Genomic DNA, 18905 nt, shown 5'->3' with positions numbered 1-18905 from the left:
GTGGATGAATTGCGATCAATTGTACATTATCTAAACTTGCCTCGCTGTTGTCTGAACTCATTAAAAAATAAAAATGATTTCTGTTTAGTGACACCTTTTATTTTTTTACTAATATAAGATTTTTATTACCAGAAAATTATCAAGTGCCTGACATGATTGGGGGCCATTCATTCCTGATCAATGGCTAGAATACTAAGTGTAATGCAATGGAAAAAGATAGGGTACCACCCATTTTAGAAGGTATTTACATATTTTTAGTTGGGTTAAGCCTGTAGATTTGACACATGTCTGTATTTTTGCCTTTAATATAATCATGCTGTTACCAACTAAGCAACATCCCTCTATCCATCTTTTGGCCCATCCCTTGGTCATTTCTCACTTTTATTATTGCACATATCTCCTAGCTTACATGGGAACAATGCTGGGTCTAAAGATGAAAATAAATGGCATATGGGTAAAAAAATTCTGTGCTCTACTTTTCAGTGCCCCCTCAATGACCATTTTCTATTTAGAGCCTCAACACATCCATGAATCCAACCAGAAGACCACAGCTAATACTAAATTTTGCTGAAAACCCCTAACTCAGCTTATACTCGGGTCTATAAAAAAAAAATAACACTGTACTCACATTTCCGATGCCCCCGCAGATCCTCTTCTTTCTTCGGGTACTCCGGCTCTGTCTTTGGGTGCTCCGGCTCAGTTTTCGGGTGCCCCGGGTCCTCTTTGGGTTTCTCCAGCTCCTCTTTGGGTCCCCTTGCGATTCCGGTGGGGCACAAAGAATGACATGAGCAAGTGGCTGACGTCATCATGTGTGACAGCCGCGCGCAAGGACCCGAAGAGGAGCAGGAGGAACCCGAAGAGAGCCGGAAGAGCTGAAGACTGAGCTGGAGCACCCAAAGCAAGAAGAGGACCTGCAGGGGCTGGCTATATACTGGAGAGCAGGGTGCTGGTCAACTATATACTGGCTGGAGGCAGTGACCAATGCATTACCCACCCTAGGCTTATACTAGGTTTTCCCAGTTTTTTGTGTTAAAATTAGGTACCTTGGCTTATACTTGGCTTATAATTTTATATGTAAAATTAGCATGATTATCATTAAAACAACAAAATTAAATATTTTAATTTTATTTTATTATGTGGAATAGTAATATTTATTGTAGTAATATGTGATAAAATCAATTCAACAGAAATAGTATAATAGTGGGTAGAGTTTTGTTAATTAATAGTATTACAGCAACAAAATGGATAATATGGATAAAGTGGTAAAGTAATAAAAATAGTAATGACTCCTATCACTCTAATATATAAAGCTAAGTGTGTGTATGTATGTATGTCCGCCAAAGGAATCTGCACCGTCAAATTTACAATCGCCAAATTTTGCACAGCCACTCTCTTTGACTGATAGACCAGGTTTTGCACTGAAATTTTTACCCCCGCTTTCCAAAATCCACTTTATTAACCACCATATACAGGGGCTATTGTCTACTGCTGCTGCTGTGGATATGCCATACCTGCTACAGCTTAATACAGGCTGCAGGTGCCCACTCTGGATGTCATGTGAGCACCTGAGCACCAAGAGAGGTGCCATGCTGCACCAGAGTGCTGGAGAGAGGTGAGCGTGGTGGGTTTGTTTTTTTTATATCCAAATATTTTTTAAAAAAATCCCAGACAAGGCTATGCTTTGAAGGCTTAGATTCTAATCAAAAAAGTGGATTTTGTAAAATAAAAGGAAACCTAACAGAAGGCAAAACGGAATCTATTATAATCAATAGGGTCTAATGTTTCTGTTATTGCACACCATCAGGCCTTCAGTAAGGTTATGGACTTATCCTGTACTAAATTGTTATATCACAGGATTATAATAAATCAAACAGTAATATTGTTAAGGTAAACCTGCTGATAGATCAAATCCTGTCATTTCTACTTGTTCTATATTCCTAAAATCATTGTAACAGAGACTTCATTATAAGATGGCGCCGGCATCGTGATCATAATGAAAACAATTAAGGCTAAAGAATGTCAACAAGACTTCAATCCTGACGTCAATAAGCAACAGCAAGGAAGTTCTCCAATCAAGAGACTACACGAGCTGGGAATTCTCCGCCCCTTCTGCTTCTTCCATAATTTCTATATAGTCTTGTGAAACCAAATAAAGTTCTAGCAGTGCAGATTTGCCATGGCCATGATAGCATGAGTGAGATTTAAATCAGCAAATGTGTCTGAATTAATTTCTTATGATGTGCACACATGCTTATTGATTAGAAACACGCAGCCAACGCACACTAAAAGAGGATGTCTTGAATCCTACCCTAACATTGGAGGCACTGCTGAGATTTCGCGATCAGGATGACCAGGACGCCCCCTCGTTCCAGCACCATTTGCAGCCTCGGGGTTACCACTTCCCGACTGGGTCTGATCAGCCCACGATCACGGTAAGTTTCAGATAACATATGTTAACCTGTGACTTGCCTGTGACCCGGGGAGTGGTGATACCTGTGGCTGTAGACAGCTGGGATTGGAGGGTAAATATGCATAGCCACCTGGTGTCCTGCATCGGGGTCTGAATTGTTATATAGCACTGTATGAGAAGTGCCTTGGCTGCTGTGTGTATGCGCTTTGCTGAGCCAGAACAGAAAGGGAGGGGGAGGATGTTCGAAGTTCATATAGAGAGGAGTATAGCGAAGCCGCAGTGAAGATCAGACATATGGCCGTTAGAATTAGGAGAAAAAGGACGGATGTCTGCACACAGACATAGGCCGCCAGAATAAGGAGAAAAAGGACGGATGTTTGCCCGCCAAACATAGGCCGCCAGAATAGGAGAACGGGTAAAGAACGGGTGTCTGGGGATTTTGACAGGAATTAGGAGAAAAAGGGAGATCGTTAAGCGGGGACCTTCTGATAAACCTCTAACCGACACGCAGTGAGCTAAGTCTCTATAACTGGTGATCGGGGAGCTTGAAGGTCAGACCTTCTGATAAACCTCTGTAACTGACACGCGGTGAGCTAAGTCTCTATAACTGGTGATCAGGGAGCTTGAAGGTCAGCCCTTAAGCCGTGAGCAGCTGCACGGTAAGGGTCTCGGACAAATTATGCTGCGGTTTCGGAATAGAAAGGACGTCCTCCCAGAGGGAACCACTGGTGCGCTAGCGATAGTTCAGTGCAAAGAATGGAAAAATGAGGTAGACAGAAGATTGGCTTGATGTAAGTAGAGAGAAGGTTGTTGAGTCAAGTAGGATGAATTAAGTAGGGCTGTTGGAAAAGTGCAATTTGATTTAATGGAACAGAAGCGCTGGTAGGTTTGCGGTGAAATAAAAAGTAATAATGAAGGTTTGAGAGTTTTGGGATGTGTTAGAGGATCTGATGATTGTACAACTTGTAAACATGCAAACAGACTCTGAGAACCTCTAACTTTGACTGACGACCAGGACAGAGTGACAGGAATCCTTCAGAGTGCCGTTTAAAAAAGAGACAGGCGATAAGGGACATTTCAAAGTTTTTGATGTGGAAAGAATTTGAGAAAAAGAGATTCAATTATATTTTCCTTGGAGTGAAAAATGGCCCCTGTAATCCAGACTCCACCCCTGTATCTGGTGGTTAGAGAAGATGACACGCCCTACCATTCTTCAGTGGCGGCCATCTTAAGACAGTTTATTTCTCAGTGGTGGCCATTTTAAGTTATATTCCCTTCAAGTCCCTGAAAGTTGATTGCTGTTGGCAGCCATAAAAGCTGTTGTGGGGCTTTGTAGGATAATAGCTGACAATGCTTCGGGCCTCTGCTAGGGGTCTTGGAGTGTGAGAGGTTGTTTGATTATTATTAAAATGTATTGATCCCGACAATTAGAGAAAAATTACTATAAAAAGTGTTGCAATGTCTCTGGTACCTGCTTTCTGGCGTTTAAGGGGTTAACAGAAGGGTGGGGGCTGTTGGAGCTGCGTTTTGTTTTGTGAAGACATGTACATGGCCTTGACGCTGAAGTTCTCCAAAAATCTAGGGCTCTGTCTGAGCTGTGTTATCACTTTGTGTTCTGTTCTGACCTTGACGCTACAGTAAGCTGAAGTTGTTTACATAAGGGGGCAGATCGCTGCATTTAGACTTCTCCCTGACAATCTAAAAAAGACTTGAAGGAATTTATTTGGTTGTGGAACAAGAATACAGTATGATGTGATGTCCTCCTGTGTAACCCACGAACAGACTAAGCAAGAACAAGCCCCCCAACTGTATTACAGAGACTAGGACTGACTATTATTCCTTTTATGACTAAAAAAAAAACAAAAAAAAAACAACACAAGTGTACCTGGATTTTGTTGAGATGTTGGAGTCTGGCCAGAAGTTTATAGATAGTTAAGAGAATCCTATATGTCTGGATGAGATAAAGCGGAGACGCACACGGTAATGGAAGAGTCCCATGGGAACGGTTTGCAGCTTTGGGACACATGGGGATGACCTGAGAGTGTAGTGTAGTGGGTTGTTACCAAAGGTGTTAACGGACTGGAGACATCTCTACCAGATTGGCGTATACAGGGATTGATAAGATTGTGACCGAAAGCCAGAGGGAAACAGAGACCAGTTTCACAGACCACGGCAAAGTTACACTGACAACATTTCCAATAGTCTCAACCGACCGACCCAAGTGGGCGTGTTTTCGACTGTGGGGAGGAGACATTACTATAGTGAGTGGCGGAGACGTCCCCAACAGGGCAGGACAAGGGGTGGTGGTAATGGACAGGGATGTCAGCGAGAACAGTCCCCCTTCTGAACGGCCCCCCCAAACAGAGTTAGTGCCTTTCATTGTAAAACTGATGTGTGACTCTCCACTGCTAGCCCGATGATGATTTTAGCCCATTCCCGGTCAAGAAAAGAACAGCCGGATACAAGTAGCATGGTCCATGACCTCCAAGCTGCCAATGAGTGTACTGAAGCCCAGTGGTCTCTAGCCCAAACTGGCAGCAGTCCCTGAGAGTGACATATTATTCACTGTTATTGATTTGGCAAATGTTTTCCTCTCTGTGCCCCTGCATGAAGATTGCCAGGACCTATTTGCCTTTACCAGTTCAGTATTCCAGTATACCTGATGTAGATTCCCACAAGGGGGGTAAAACTCACCCAGCCAAGAACTACATGGCCCTATTGGGAGTAGACTGGCAGACTAGCCCCTTACTGGATGTTCTCCTTTTCAGTATGCGGAGGACCTGCAGTTTTTGTTTGCCAGGATGCATTTATTGATCTTATGTGTTTTCTGTTCCAGAAGGGTTGCAAAGTTCCCAGAGACAAACTCCAGTACTGCCAGGAGAAGGTGATCTTCCTAGGCCACTGCTTCTCAGCCACAGGCAGATACCTGACAGAGGAAAGAAAGCTGGCAGTCCAGAATATGCCCCTGCCCTGAAGCCCTAAGCCTCTTCACGTTTCTAGGACTGGCCAGCTACTGCCTCCAGCCTGATGCTGCCCCTCTGACTGCATTGCCTCTTCCCCATTTGCCCTTAGTCAGGAGGCAATTGATGCATTCCATTTCCTTAAGCTGGTAAATGCTGTCTGCCTGGCCCTAGGCACATGCCACTGAACCAGACCTTTTATTTTATTTTGCACGGAGTATCTAGGAGACAGGTGTCTTAGCCCAGGAATGTAGTGACCTCCCCAGTGGCTCACTATTAGGCCCGGTTAGACTCAGTCGTGAGGGGAGCCCCTCATGTGTCAGTAGCTGCAGCCAGCAATCTGCTCAGCAAGGCCAGTGAGTTGATCCCAAATCCTAGATCACTCAGTTATTGTGCAAACCCCACATACCTTGCACAGTGTCCTCACCCAAGTACAGCCCAAGCATCTGAGCAAAGGCCAGACAGCTCAGACTCCAGTGTGCACTCCCGATGCCCCAGGATACACTGATAAGGTGCACAGCTCTGAATCCTTCATTCTATCGCCAGTCTTCCAGGATTCAGAGAGGGGGGAGAGAAGGGTGAGTAACGCAGATGTTGAGTTTTTTCTCATAGATGGCTCCAGGTCTGTAGGAGAAGACAGACGGTTCTACACTGGATATACAGTGGTCAGTGGCGCACATGAGGTAGTACAAGCAGAACCATTCCCTCCACACAGGTCAGCGCAGGAGGTGAAGTGACGGCACTCAGGGAAGCACTACAGCTGGTGGAAGGTAAAAGGGCGAACATCTATACTCAAGGTATAGTTCTGGGGTCTAAACACGACTATGAACCCATATGGAAGGCTAGAGATTTCCTCACCTCTGCAGGGACCCCCTTTAAGCATGGCACGCTGGTTAAAGAGCTCATGGATGCTCTCTTACTTCCACAAGAGGTGAGGATAGTAAAAGTTAAAGCACTCACAATTTGGTAACTCCACAAGCCAAGGGCAAGTATGTGGCTGACAGGATGGCGAAGGCAGCTGCACAGATGGAGCACATAGACTGTCCTGAAGTCTCATCGGGGAGTTCTGAGCTAAAAGTTTGATCCACAGGTGTTCCAGTCCCTGGTGGCCCGAGTGTCATCAGAAGTGAAGGAAGTGTGGAGGAATGCTGGAGCCCAGATGCCGATGGGACCTGGATGCTGGGAGAGAGGGTGTGCCTGGCCGGAGCCCTGCACCCGACAGTAAGTCAAGTAGCCCACGGACACACACACATATTCCAAATGGCCATGCTAGTGCTCATAAACCGCAAGTGGTTTGCCCGGGCATTACTACCCCTGTCACTAGACTAGTGAAAGCCTTTATAGTCTGTGCCCGCCACAACCCGGGTAAGGTGGTAAAGTCCCCACAGAAGGTGACACCCAAGCTGCTGTATCCCTTCCAGAGACTGCAGATGGATTTTATCTAGCTACCAAAAAGTGGTACGTAGGAGTACGTGCTTGTGTGCATTGATCTCTTTCCAGGGTGGCCAGAAGCTTCTCTCATGACCAAGGCTACTGCCAGAGCTGAGGCAAAGAAGTTGGTGAGTGAGATTTTTCTGCAGGTTTGGACTTCCAGAGACCATAGAGTCCGGTCGCAGAACCCACTTCACTAGACAGGTAAAGACTGAAACCTTGTCCCTCCTGGGTGTAGAACAGGCCCTGCACACCCCTTTACCCTTCCCAAGTTAGTGGTGGGATTGAAAACCTAAACAGCACTCTTAAGTTAGAGATCCAGGAGGCCATGGAAGAAACAGGGAAACCATGGCACGAGTGCTTTCCTGCTGTCCACTATTCAGTTAGGACCACACCCAACAGAAAGATGGGATTGTCCCCCTTTGAAGTACTTTTCGGCTGTGCACCCAGACTAGGCCTCTACTTCCCACAGACTCTCTATAGCTGATGGCAGGAAACCAGGTGGAACATGCCAGTTGAGCCAGGCCTTGGAAAAGGTCCGCAAAAGTGTTTCTGATTCCTTTTTCAGATCCGGACAGAGACCTCAGGATGCATACTCTGAAGCCTGGAGACTACGTGGTGGTGAAGAGACACCAAAGAGAGAGTCTGGAGCCTCGCTATGACGGTCCTTTGCAAGTCCTGCTGACCAGCGCCACGTCTGTGAAGCTAGAGGGAAGTCAGCATGCTTCCACACTTTCTATTGCAAACTTACTTATTTTTCTTGCTAGCTGGTCTCTTCTGACTGACTGTATGCTCAGGGACACCCCAACCATGACTATCACTGTATCTATAGGGCTGACCAGGATGCCCCCAGGGTAGGAGACTTTACCTACGGTTGGAGCAACAAGACAATGACCTTCTTTAACATTGACAGCACAAGTAACCCTGTATTAGCAGTGTCTGATGTGTACTGGATTTGTGGGGATAGGAGAGTCAGGTCAGGCCTAGAGGCTGGGAAGGTGAGTGTACTGTGATAAGATTTGTGCATCCCTTCCTCGTGATCCCCAGGGATAAGGTTGATCAGACACATAAGGAAAGGTAGAGAATCCCAAAGGATTCTGAAGGTCTGAGAGAGAAGCACCTAGATGACAACGTTTATATAGATACAGTGGGAGCACCAAGGGGGGTCCCAGATGAGTACAAGGCCCACAATCAGATATGGGCAGGTTTAGAGTCCATTATTCCCCAGATTGCTATGAGCAAAGATGTTGGTTGGGTAACTGTTTTTATTGTAATCAACAGAGATTTGTGAATTATATCCGATATGCTTCCCAGAACTGCATGATTTTGGACATGACCCTTGCTGAGAAGGGAGGAGTCTGTAAGATGGTGGGAGTGGCTTGTTGCATGTACATCCCGGATGACATCGCCCCCTATGGATCCATTAACCATGCACTTGAAGAGATTGAAGGACTGTCCAGGGAACCCAAGAGAAACTCGGAAGTGGACGCTATATCCTTCACTTTGTGGATGGGGGATTGGAAGGGTTTCCTTTAAGTGCGGATGATATTGGGGATTGTGATTTTGCTCTTGTCACTTATTGCGTGTGATGTGGTCCCCCCCATCAAGTCCACCTAGTATCATAGGTATCAGTAGTTAGACAAGCCAAAGACCCCTTACTCAAGTTAACTAAATTTGCATAATCAAGATATCCCTCTAAGATTAACCACCCCTGAAACATATCAAGCAGCCCCCTGGAGTAGGGAGAGGTAGAGTAGAGATTTGATTCCCATATGTGAAAGTCCACTAAATGGGGGCGCACCCACCAGGGGTCTGCTGTCATCTAACTGGTGAAGAGGAGAGCGAAGCACATATGGGCAGATCTATATGTCCTTCTAGACTAAGAGTAGCTGAGAGAAATTCCAGGATTTAGGGGGGACTGTTAAGGTAAACCTGCTGATAGATCAAATCCTGTCATTTCTACTTGTTCTATATTCCTAAAATCATTGTAACAGAGACTTCATTATAAGATGGCGCCAGCATCGTGATCATAATGAAAACAATTAAGGCTAAAGAATGTCAACAAGATTTCAATCCTGACGTCAATAAGCAACAGCAAGGAAGTTCTCCAATCAAGAGACTACACGAGCTGGGAATTCTCCGCCCCTTCTGCTTCTTCCATAATTTCTATATAGTTTTGTGAAACCAAATAAAGTTCTAGCAGTGCAGATTTGCCATGGCCATGATCGCATGAGTGAGATTTAAATCAGCAAATGTGTCTGAATTAATTTCTTATGATGTGCACACATGCTTATTGATTAGAAACACGCAGCCAACGCACACTAAAAGAGGATGTCTTGAATCCTACCCTAACAATATAGTATAATATATATATAGTGATGTCACAGTATACTAACAACGTGCATTGTGATTTCACAGTACAGGGATAAAACAGACAGTGGTGTCACAATACAGAGATAATGAAATCAGTGATGTCACAGTAAATTAATAATGCAAATAGTGATGTCACAGTATACTAAAAATGTACATAGTGATGTCACAGATAACTAATTATGCACATAGTGATATCACAGTATACTAATATACTAGTCCCCCAAACAATCAAGAATCTTGATTCTAGTACCTTATGTAGGAAGTGAATTCCAGACTTGTAGGGGCAATAATATTCATACAGCCCAGGGCCCATGGCAGTCTTAATCACCCCTAGTCCTGAGTTACTGAATGTAGAGCTTAAACTTTAAGGCTACATTCACACTGCCGTATGGGGGACGTATATACGGCCGACGTATATACGGCCGACGTATATACGGCCTATATACGTCCCCCATAGTCCTATCTTTTCCCGTATTACGGCGCCTTGGCCCATATGTTCCTATGGAGAGGGGCGGCGGTGAGCTGCGCTCACCTCCTCTTCCTCCTCTCCCCTTGCGTTGTCCGCCGTGCTACGGTATGCGCCACACAGGGCGCTTTGTCTGCGCTTGCGAACGCAAACGCAGACAAAGTCGCGCCCACCTGGGCGGGTCTCGGCTCGATCGCATCTGCGTTTCTATGGAAACGCCTGCGATCGGGAACGAGCCGCCGGTGTTTCGCGTTAAATTAACGCAAAACACCGGCGGCTCGTTCCCGATCGCAGGCGTTTCCATAGAAACGCCGATGCGATCAGGCCGAGGCCCGCCCCGGTGGGCGCGACTTTGTCTGCGTTTGCGTTCGCAAGCGCAGACAAAGCGCCCTGTGTGGCGCCGGCCTAAGAGCTGTGTTCTCCCAGGGGTTCTGCACACAAGAGCCCTGCATTATGATAATTTCATTATGATAACTTGCCACTAGATGGCGATAACACACACGTACAAGCGGAACCCATGAAGAGAGTGCTGTTTCCTGGCGGAGGGCTGTGCCGGGTGCACACGTCACAGCTGTCATGTGATGTGTGGGGCTGGCAGCGGAGGTCCCGTGTACTGACACTCCGGCATCATGTTACTGGTGCTAAGTGATGAGCACCGCGCACATCTGCAGATCCTCACCCAGGTGGAAAGTGCGGGTGAGTCATGTCAGTATAGCGATAGTGATGTCGTCTGCATAGTCTCTATATAGCACTGATATATAGTACAGCTGTTCGCTGCCCCTGTTTATGTGCATCTCACACACAGTATAATGACCCCCTTAGTGCCCCCCACAGCCCAGTCTCATTGTAGCCCCCTCATACTGTGCTCCGGGCTCCTCCTTCTTACTGCGCTCTCCACCCGTCGCTCTGTGCCCCCCTTCTCCCTCACACTGTGCCCCCCAGTAACCCCCGCCCTTGTACTGCGCCCCCTTGGTTCCTCTGCCCTCGTACTGTGATCCCTCAACTTACCCATGTTTTTGCTTACCAAAAACCCAATAACCCCCAGGTGCGCTTCCTCCTCTCCTGTTGTGTGCAGGACGCCATCCCCACATCTTGCGGACTCTCTGCACATTGTCACTGTATTTAACTTTATTGGTGTCCGATATGTCCTGGGACCTACCTGCCACCATCCAGGACATCGGGACAGCGCCTTATAGTTGGGAGGGTTTTGGAGTAACTTCCTTAATCCCCCTTTTCATTTGCCCACAGAGTTAGGTCCCCAAATTCAGGAATTTCTGTAGCAGCCATGTGTATATGTCAGGACAGAGGGGTAGAGAAAGTCCACCAGGGGCCACTGGAGGAGCAGAAGATGGGAGGACTGTGTATGATTGTATAACCCTCCAGCTGTCAAAAACTATTGCAGAACGGTTGTAGTCTTACACTTTCTCATTTACCAGTGGGTGAAGTTTATACTTAAATGAAATCCTGTCCACTTTACCTTCTATCTGTCTCCTGTGCTCAGGAATAACATTGAAACAAGCAGAGGAGTCAGACCTGTCCCTAGAGGTAGTGGCAGGTAATGGGGTGCAGCAGGAGAGATGAGGGTAGTGTAAGGAGTGTTATCAGGCCTAGCACAGGTCTCGTCCTGATCGCTGGTCACATGACCTGAACCAGCAGCACCCCAGGGATCAATCATGCTGCACACTCAGGACATTGACAAGTAAGAACAGCAGTGACCTCCTCATCCTGAGTCCTGACTACACGCTGATTCCTCACATCCTCAGCCCTCCTGCCTAGTCTATACATAGGTCCTCCATATCACAAAAGCTGGAAAACATAAGAAACCTGCCCCCAGTATCGCTCCTTTTTATCTTTGATATGTAAACATCCTAAACACTGGCTGATTTCAATAGAATTTTATGGCTGTTGCAGTTTTTTCAGGACTGAAGATTGAGGTTCCTGGTCATTTTGCAGCTAGTAAATAAAAAAAAATCTTACATTATTATTATTTTGTTTGTCTCTGCAGTTGTTGGGGAGTTTGGTCGCATTGCAGTTGAATTTTTACGAAAGGGTTCAAATCCAAAAGTCTATGAAGGAGCTGCAAGTAAGTGATGGAAATCTACTGTAGTGCGATTGTGCCCTATCAGAAGGTCTCAATGGCTTCTGTACTCTGCCGTGGATATGTAAGCCTCTGACCTGTGTACTGTGACGCGCCAGAACCTTCATTGTTAGGATGGGAGCAATGTGCTAATATTCAAGTAAACGGAACTGGCAACATATTTTTTCACAAAACAAAGGGATTATGCCTCATGCCAACCTACATGTAGAGACAGGGTCATTAGCTGGTGCAAGCGTAACCTCTTGTAGTGCTTGAATACCGTACAGACAATGCCAAATGGTCATGTATGGTGCACTACATGTAGTCATCCATTTGGATAACACGCAAACAAATTAATCTCCATGTGCTCATACACACAGCCATGGTGTATGAGCTGACGTGCTCTTGCGGTTCTTTTCTTCGGCCATCAGCATGTTGTTTGTGGCACATGGAATGCTCACATTTGCGTCACGGAGCCTAATACTAAATTCCCCTTCAGCAGCATTTTCAGTTGGCATCACTCTAAACCTACTTCAAGAGAACTTTCCTCCCATTCTTGATCTATGATGTTTCACAGTTTACAGCAGATTTCCCCAATATACCATGCAATGAGACATCATCTGTGTATTGTTTTACAAGGGGAGCCGTCTCCTCTCCTGACATCTCAGTTTCCCACCTCTGGGACCCTGATCATAAAATCTAGATCCCCCATTTATGTGGTGGATTTTACATTTGCACTACCTCTCTATTCAAAATATGTGTAACTCCCAAAATAAGCAGTACCTGTACTCAGTTATCTGTGTGATTGCTATAGAGAGTATTTGTGCACATTTCTGACCATCACTCTAGTTAGTGGCTACATTGAAACCTTAATGTCCCAATGAACTGTTCTCAAGCTTAGGGGAACATGTAACATACCCCACAATATAGAGATCTTTCCTTCCTGTTCTATTGATCTCTTCTTGCCTACTAGGAAAGCTGGAGGTCAGCAGTACAACTATCCAGCAGGCTGTGGAAGGCCTCACATACCTCCTCACGGAGAGCTCCAAGCTTCTGGTAAGTAAAATGTCCATCCGTCTGTCTGTCCAGGGCCTGTGTCCTATGGTCTTCATGTTGATCTTCTTACACACAGATCTCTGAGATTGATTTCCAAGACTCTGTGCTGGTTTTGGGGTTTCCTGAAGACCTGAATAAAGTCCTTCTGCAATTGTATTTGGACAATAGGAAAGAGATCCGTCGAATCCTCAGTGAACTTGAACCAAATCCTCCTCATTACCATAACCTTGAATGGCGACTGGATGTTCAGGTACATGAAATGCTCTTTCCTGTCTCCTCATTTAGCTGGATTACAAATTGCTGGGTAAATGCTCCTCCACTGTCCTCCAGCAGGATCCTATCTCCAGCTCCCATAGTAGTAACACCGCACCTAGTAGTGTCTCACAACCTGCTTACTTATAAGGGACAATGAACTTCCCAAATATATTGTATAGCATGATGGCATCTTGGTTAGCAGATGGCACTCCATTCATTCTGTTGTCATGCAGACCGAGAGTGTGCATGATGTCTCGAGGTCTGTGTTTTGTTTCTTTCTTTATGTTGTGGCAGTGGTTGACTAATCCAAATACACCTCCATGGTCCTGGCCACCTACATGGCTTGGTCCTGTTTACTGGGTACAACCTTACTATAGTTATGCTGGACCATTCCAGCCCAAGTTTTCTAAACCTGCATCTAAAACCTTTTTACAAGAATTTAAGGGGTTTTCCCCACATACCAATGTTTACCAGAGTGAGTACAATCTCCTAGTAGCTTCATACATTTTGTACTTGCACTGCTTAACTTTGGCTTACTGTCTGGACAAGCTGTGACCCTCCAGCAGTCACTTTTGGTGATGTCCCTTGCCTCCTTCCTTGAACACCTCTGCCAATGATTCTGGTTGGAGGAGTGTAAGAGTGACACAACAACCAGTGACATGGGAGTGGATGTGTGCATAGAATAATGAGCACAGATTAGCGTTCGGTCTTCTCACATGACCTGTCGGCAACTGCTTTCAGGACTTCCCCCTGACTCCCTGTGTACTGCGGGACTACCGGCATGTCAGGGGTCCGACAGAAGTGTATACCTCAACCCTGAACACCTCCCCTGTGATACTGCTTGAAGGCCCTCATCTGAACTATTGCTCAGACAGAAGGGCAAAGTTTACTAGGATAAGTACAATATGGTGGACCTATTTGGGGTATTTTACTAACCTTGGTAAATACTGGGACACCTTGTGATCAAACACTCACTACCTTTTTAGATATTAAGCATAAATGAATTGGCTTTTGAATAATTATTTTGTTTAATCTTTCACATAGCAGTCCTATGCAAAACCACACAGGACACATTAAAAATCTGATGCATTTTGCAAATTCATGAAAACCTGATATTCCCTGTTACTTCTGGTGCTGCAGGAGGCCACTAGGGAGCAGTATTGTGCACATGAATGTATTAGAAGGTTCCCAGTGTATGAGGTCTAACCTATATCACATCCGCTCACTTGTAGCTGGCCAGCAGGAGCCTGAGGCAACAGATAAAGCCCACCATCACCATGAAACTGCATCTGAAGGAGGACAATGAACTGAAGACCAGCATATTGCAGACGGATCCTGCCACCTTGGTCCATATCATCCAGGAGCTGGAACAGGCTCTTGCTGAGATGAAAACAAACCACTGCCGCCGTATTGTGCGCAATATTAAATAGAACAGGATTTTCATTAGATTCACTCAAGGATTGTCAGTGACGGTGTATAATCTGGCGCTCACTGCTCACTGCCGGTGTACAATCTAGATCCCACCGCTGCAGTGACTGTGTATAATCTGGCGCCCACTGCCGCAGTCATGATGAATGATCTTCTAACTTTTGGACCAATTGAAGACTCTTGTAATTCCCCAGCATACTTCAAGACTGGTCTTGATGGGGGTTGTGAGCCATGCATCAAGTAACCACAGGCCCTTGCTATAAGCTTGTACATAGATTTGTTATGGATTATGTTTATTAATAAAAGGATGATCCTTGATGATCTTGAAGTGTGTATTTTTTGGCAGTATATGCACATGGGAGGTGAAGTTATCTGTATACATAGGATTGCTGGGATTAAACGAGTCGAATATCCGGGTCGCCTTACAAAATATTTTAGGGAAAATAAGACGCAGACATGTCTGATACATATTTTATTGTTCCAGGGCTTATTAGGAAACTGCTCAACGGGGGTGTAAAATAAAACAATAATCACATCCGCATAATAAGGCATAATCTCTTCCACACTGTTACAGTTTTGGGTTTAGAAACCGATGCAGTCACATGTAAGAGAAGCCATGTTATTATAACACCATAAAACATAAATATACATATTGTGTTTTTTTTAGAGTGGTTTCTCTACTAAAGATAATGTCAAATTTTCTAATATAGGAGTGTGCACCATTGATATAATGTCTGGTGTTGAGGGATAGAGACTACCAATAAAAGCTGTGCTCTGTAGGGGAAGAGCTTCACTACTGAGCATGTACATAATGTGCAGTCACATTCATCTCAACTAAAGGCATGCAAACATGAGCTCAGAGAAAAAGCAAACTAAAATGTAAAGCAGCAAACAGAAAATACAGAAAGTATATGAATAAGAATATGGAAATTATTCAGATGGCTTAAAATTTTTCACTCTCATTGTAGCCAGTTGGTAAGATCAAAAAAGTTATATAATATACACTCTGCACCCCAGAGTTTGACAGAAATGTAGATATTTTTGCTTATTTTTTAAACAAGAAAAATGAAAAATATCACATGGTCATAAGTATTCAGACCCTTTGCTATGACACTCATATCTAACTCACATGCTGTCCCTTTATTTCTGCTCTTCTTTGAGATGGTTCTACTCCTTCATTGGAGACCAGCTGTGTTTTAATTTAAAATGTTTGCATTTGATAAAGAAAGGCACAAACCTGTCTATATAAGAGCTCACCGTTCATGTCAGAGTACATGCAACTCATGAGATCTAAGGAACTGCTCAAGGGGCTCAGAGACAGAATTGTGGCAAGGCAAAGATCTGGCCAAGGTTACAAATGAAATAGTGCAGCATTCAAGGTTCCTAAGAGCACAGTAGCCTCCATAATCCTTAAATGGAAGAAATGTGGGACGGCCCCAACTCTTCCTAGACCTGGCCATCCTGCCAAACTAAGCAATCATGGGAGAAGAGCCCCAAGATCACTGCAGATGAGCTATAGAGATGCAGTATAGAGATGGGAGAAAGTTCCACAAAGTCAACTATGACTGCAGCCTCCACCAGGACGGGGCTTTATGGTAGAGTCTGCGTACGCAAGCCTCTCCTCTGTGCAAGAGATATGCACACTGTATGCGGGGTCCATAAAAACACTGAAGGCCTCCTCCTACGTTCACCATCCATCCTGAAGGAATTGGAGAGGATCTTCCAGGAAGAGGCAGAGGATCCTGAAATCCAGGTGTGAAAAACTTGTTGCATCGTTTCAAGGAAGACTCCTGGCTGTACTAGCTCAAAAGCTGCTTCTTCTCAATACCGAGCAAGGGGTCTGACCATGTGATATTTCAGTTTTTCTTGTTTAATAAATTAGCAAAAGTATCTTCCTTTTTTTTTTTTTTCTAGCAAGATGGGGTGCAGAGTGTACATTAATGAACAAATTGATCTTTCCAGTTGGCTTCAATGAAACAAGTGAAAAATTTAGAGGGATCTGAATAATTTTCATACCCTCTGTACACTGGATAAATGATTTATGCACAGTTCCTCGAAACTTTAGATATTCTAAGTACTTACCTGACATGGGTTGGCCACCTTACCTCATGTTTTTTTTGTAATGTGGGGGGCAGGATATTAGGTAATTTGCCAATTTACATATACTAAAAGTTTTCTTCTACTTTCTTGATATGTAAAGTGAAGCCTCCTGTCTTTTACCTCATCAGCCAGAGATTCCTGTCCATAAAATGGCCGCAGATGGAGGGTCATGGGATCTCTAACTGTCCATGACCGATCACCCCGCCAGGACCTTATGACAGTATTCATGAATATAAGATCATGGTCCTGGATAGTTTGTGATCACATGACCCCTGATCTGTGGCCATTTTATGGACTGGAATGTCTGTCTGATGAGGTAAAAGATAGGAGACTTCACTTTACATATCAAGAAAATGGTGAGGAACCTTTAATAGATGTATATTGGTAAATTACCTCATATCCTGTCCCCACGCTTACACACACATTACAAAAAACATGAGGTAAAGTGGCCAACCCCTTTAATCCTGATTTTTATGATGAAAATATCTACACTACATCTCAAATTCCGCTACTCAAAAATCAGCACAGTGAAGACTACATTTTGAACATCTCCTACACTGTAATATCATAGATCCTAACCATCCCGGATTCAGCAAGAGAGTCCAAGTTGTTCCTGAGCTGGTGAGTTGAGTGTCCAGTGTGCACTACAGTTTAGACATCAGGATCAGCCGAGGAAGCAGGTCTCCTGCAGGGGAATGGGGAAAGGTAAGCAATAAAAGTTTTTTCATGGCTGTGGTTTAATACACAGCAACAGGAGATGGAGAGGGGCCACAGTGTAATAGAGGAGGGGATGAGTACAGTAATTTAGGGAATAATAATTATGTTTAAGGTTAATATTTCATTTTTGCATTTATTTTATATAGTGCCCGCAGATTCTGCAGCGCTTCACAAAGTTTGCCCAAAGGTGGTATCAAAAGTAAAGGGAGCCACATAAGTGAGAGGTAGTAAGATTGGGGGACCACAGAGGGCATTATACTATGTGGGGAGCCGATAGGACCTATATTATTCCTTGCTCGGGAGTGGGATAATGGACTATGGTACAAAAACTTTCATCCCTTTCCCTAGGCCTAAAAAGTAATTTTCCTTACAAAAATCCACACATAATTGTGCAGTTGACCTTAATACAGTCCAGGGGGCCAGGAGCTTACACATCAGACAAGCCCACTTTGTTCATTATTTCTTTATACAAATGTATGATAAAAAATTATGCATGGAAAATCTCCATTTCTAGTGTCCTATAACAAAGTGACAGCATCGTTATTGTACTCAACAGGGAAAAATTGCAGCATGAAACTTAAATATTCTAAAAAAGCAAAGTCTTTTAGAAATTCTGCAGCTTTTTAGAAATCTAACTCTTTGGTAATATTTGGATACTGGGGAGTTTTTTCTGAAAAACATTGAAATTAAAAAAAAATATATAGATGCTGACATGCAATAAAATAATTCACTGCCTATATCCGTGATAGAACTGGATTGTACAATTAATCTAACGAATCTGGAAGCCGCAGACACTTGATAATCTGTCATATTTAGACAGCAGTTCAATGCCATCTGCGTGTTTAGGACCTCACATTAGTGGCCAGCATTTGCCAGCCCCACCAACAAGCAATAACAATTGTCAAGAACAGTTGCCAACAAAAGGTAACTCTGAGGTCTGCTATTTCCATTTGTCACCACTCAGCTGCTTTCCGCAGATACCTGATGCTAATAATACACCGAAAATGAGTCTGGGGCGCATGTCATACCCCTGGTATCCAAATCTGACAGCCAGGAATTTAGAGTGTGAAAACATTCCATTATCTTTTTGGGTTATTTTTTTCTTTAAGAAAACATTTATTTAATTTATTTAATTATTAATACATTTTTGCTCATCTCTGTTTGATTATATGGACACTTTTAGACACTTTTAGTAACTTTCTATTCGCCTAGAAGATTTTTAAACGGTGTCTTTGTAAAGGGTGTTTAGGCTCTGCTTACTTAGTGGGCAATGTCTCTACAGGGAGCATGCATCCCCCATATAACATTATACATCATAATAATTGTAAATCTTTATTTATACAGCACCATCATGGCCAGAAGAAACAATAGGAATGCGGGCCCTGCACGCAAGAGCTTACAATCTAGGTGGGTTGGTAAATGATGCTTGTTCCACCCCCAAATCTGTAGATAATACAATAATTCTTTATAATAATTCTATATTTATATAGTGCACACAGATTACGCAGCGCTGCACAAAGCATACCAAAACTGGTCCCTGTCCCCATGGGGCTCACAATTTAAACAAACTAACAGTATGTTTTGGAGTGAGAAGAAACTGGAGGAAACCCATGCAAACACGGAGAGAACATA

The 18905-nt window shown here is 44.2% G+C and overlaps 1 protein-coding gene across 1 annotated transcript; it reads left to right on the top strand.

Annotated features, from left to right (window-relative positions):
• The first annotated feature begins 10174 nt into the window (after positions 1–10174).
• On the top strand, positions 10175–14517 carry COMMD2 (COMM domain containing 2). The gene is made up of 5 exons (XM_072143112.1): positions 10175–10336; positions 11646–11723; positions 12691–12773; positions 12850–13023; positions 14261–14517. Exons 1-5 carry the CDS (start codon positions 10270–10272, stop codon positions 14456–14458), a joined length of 600 nt encoding a protein of 199 aa, XP_071999213.1. The 5' UTR covers positions 10175–10269; the 3' UTR covers positions 14459–14517.
• The last annotated feature ends 4388 nt before the right edge of the window (positions 14518–18905 follow it).

Source organism: Engystomops pustulosus, chromosome 3 (assembly GCF_040894005.1).
Source record: "Engystomops pustulosus chromosome 3, aEngPut4.maternal, whole genome shotgun sequence".
NCBI lineage: Eukaryota > Metazoa > Chordata > Amphibia > Anura > Leptodactylidae > Engystomops > Engystomops pustulosus.
Note: the sequence above shows the minus strand (reverse complement) of the source record. Positions and strands in the feature narration are given on the sequence as shown.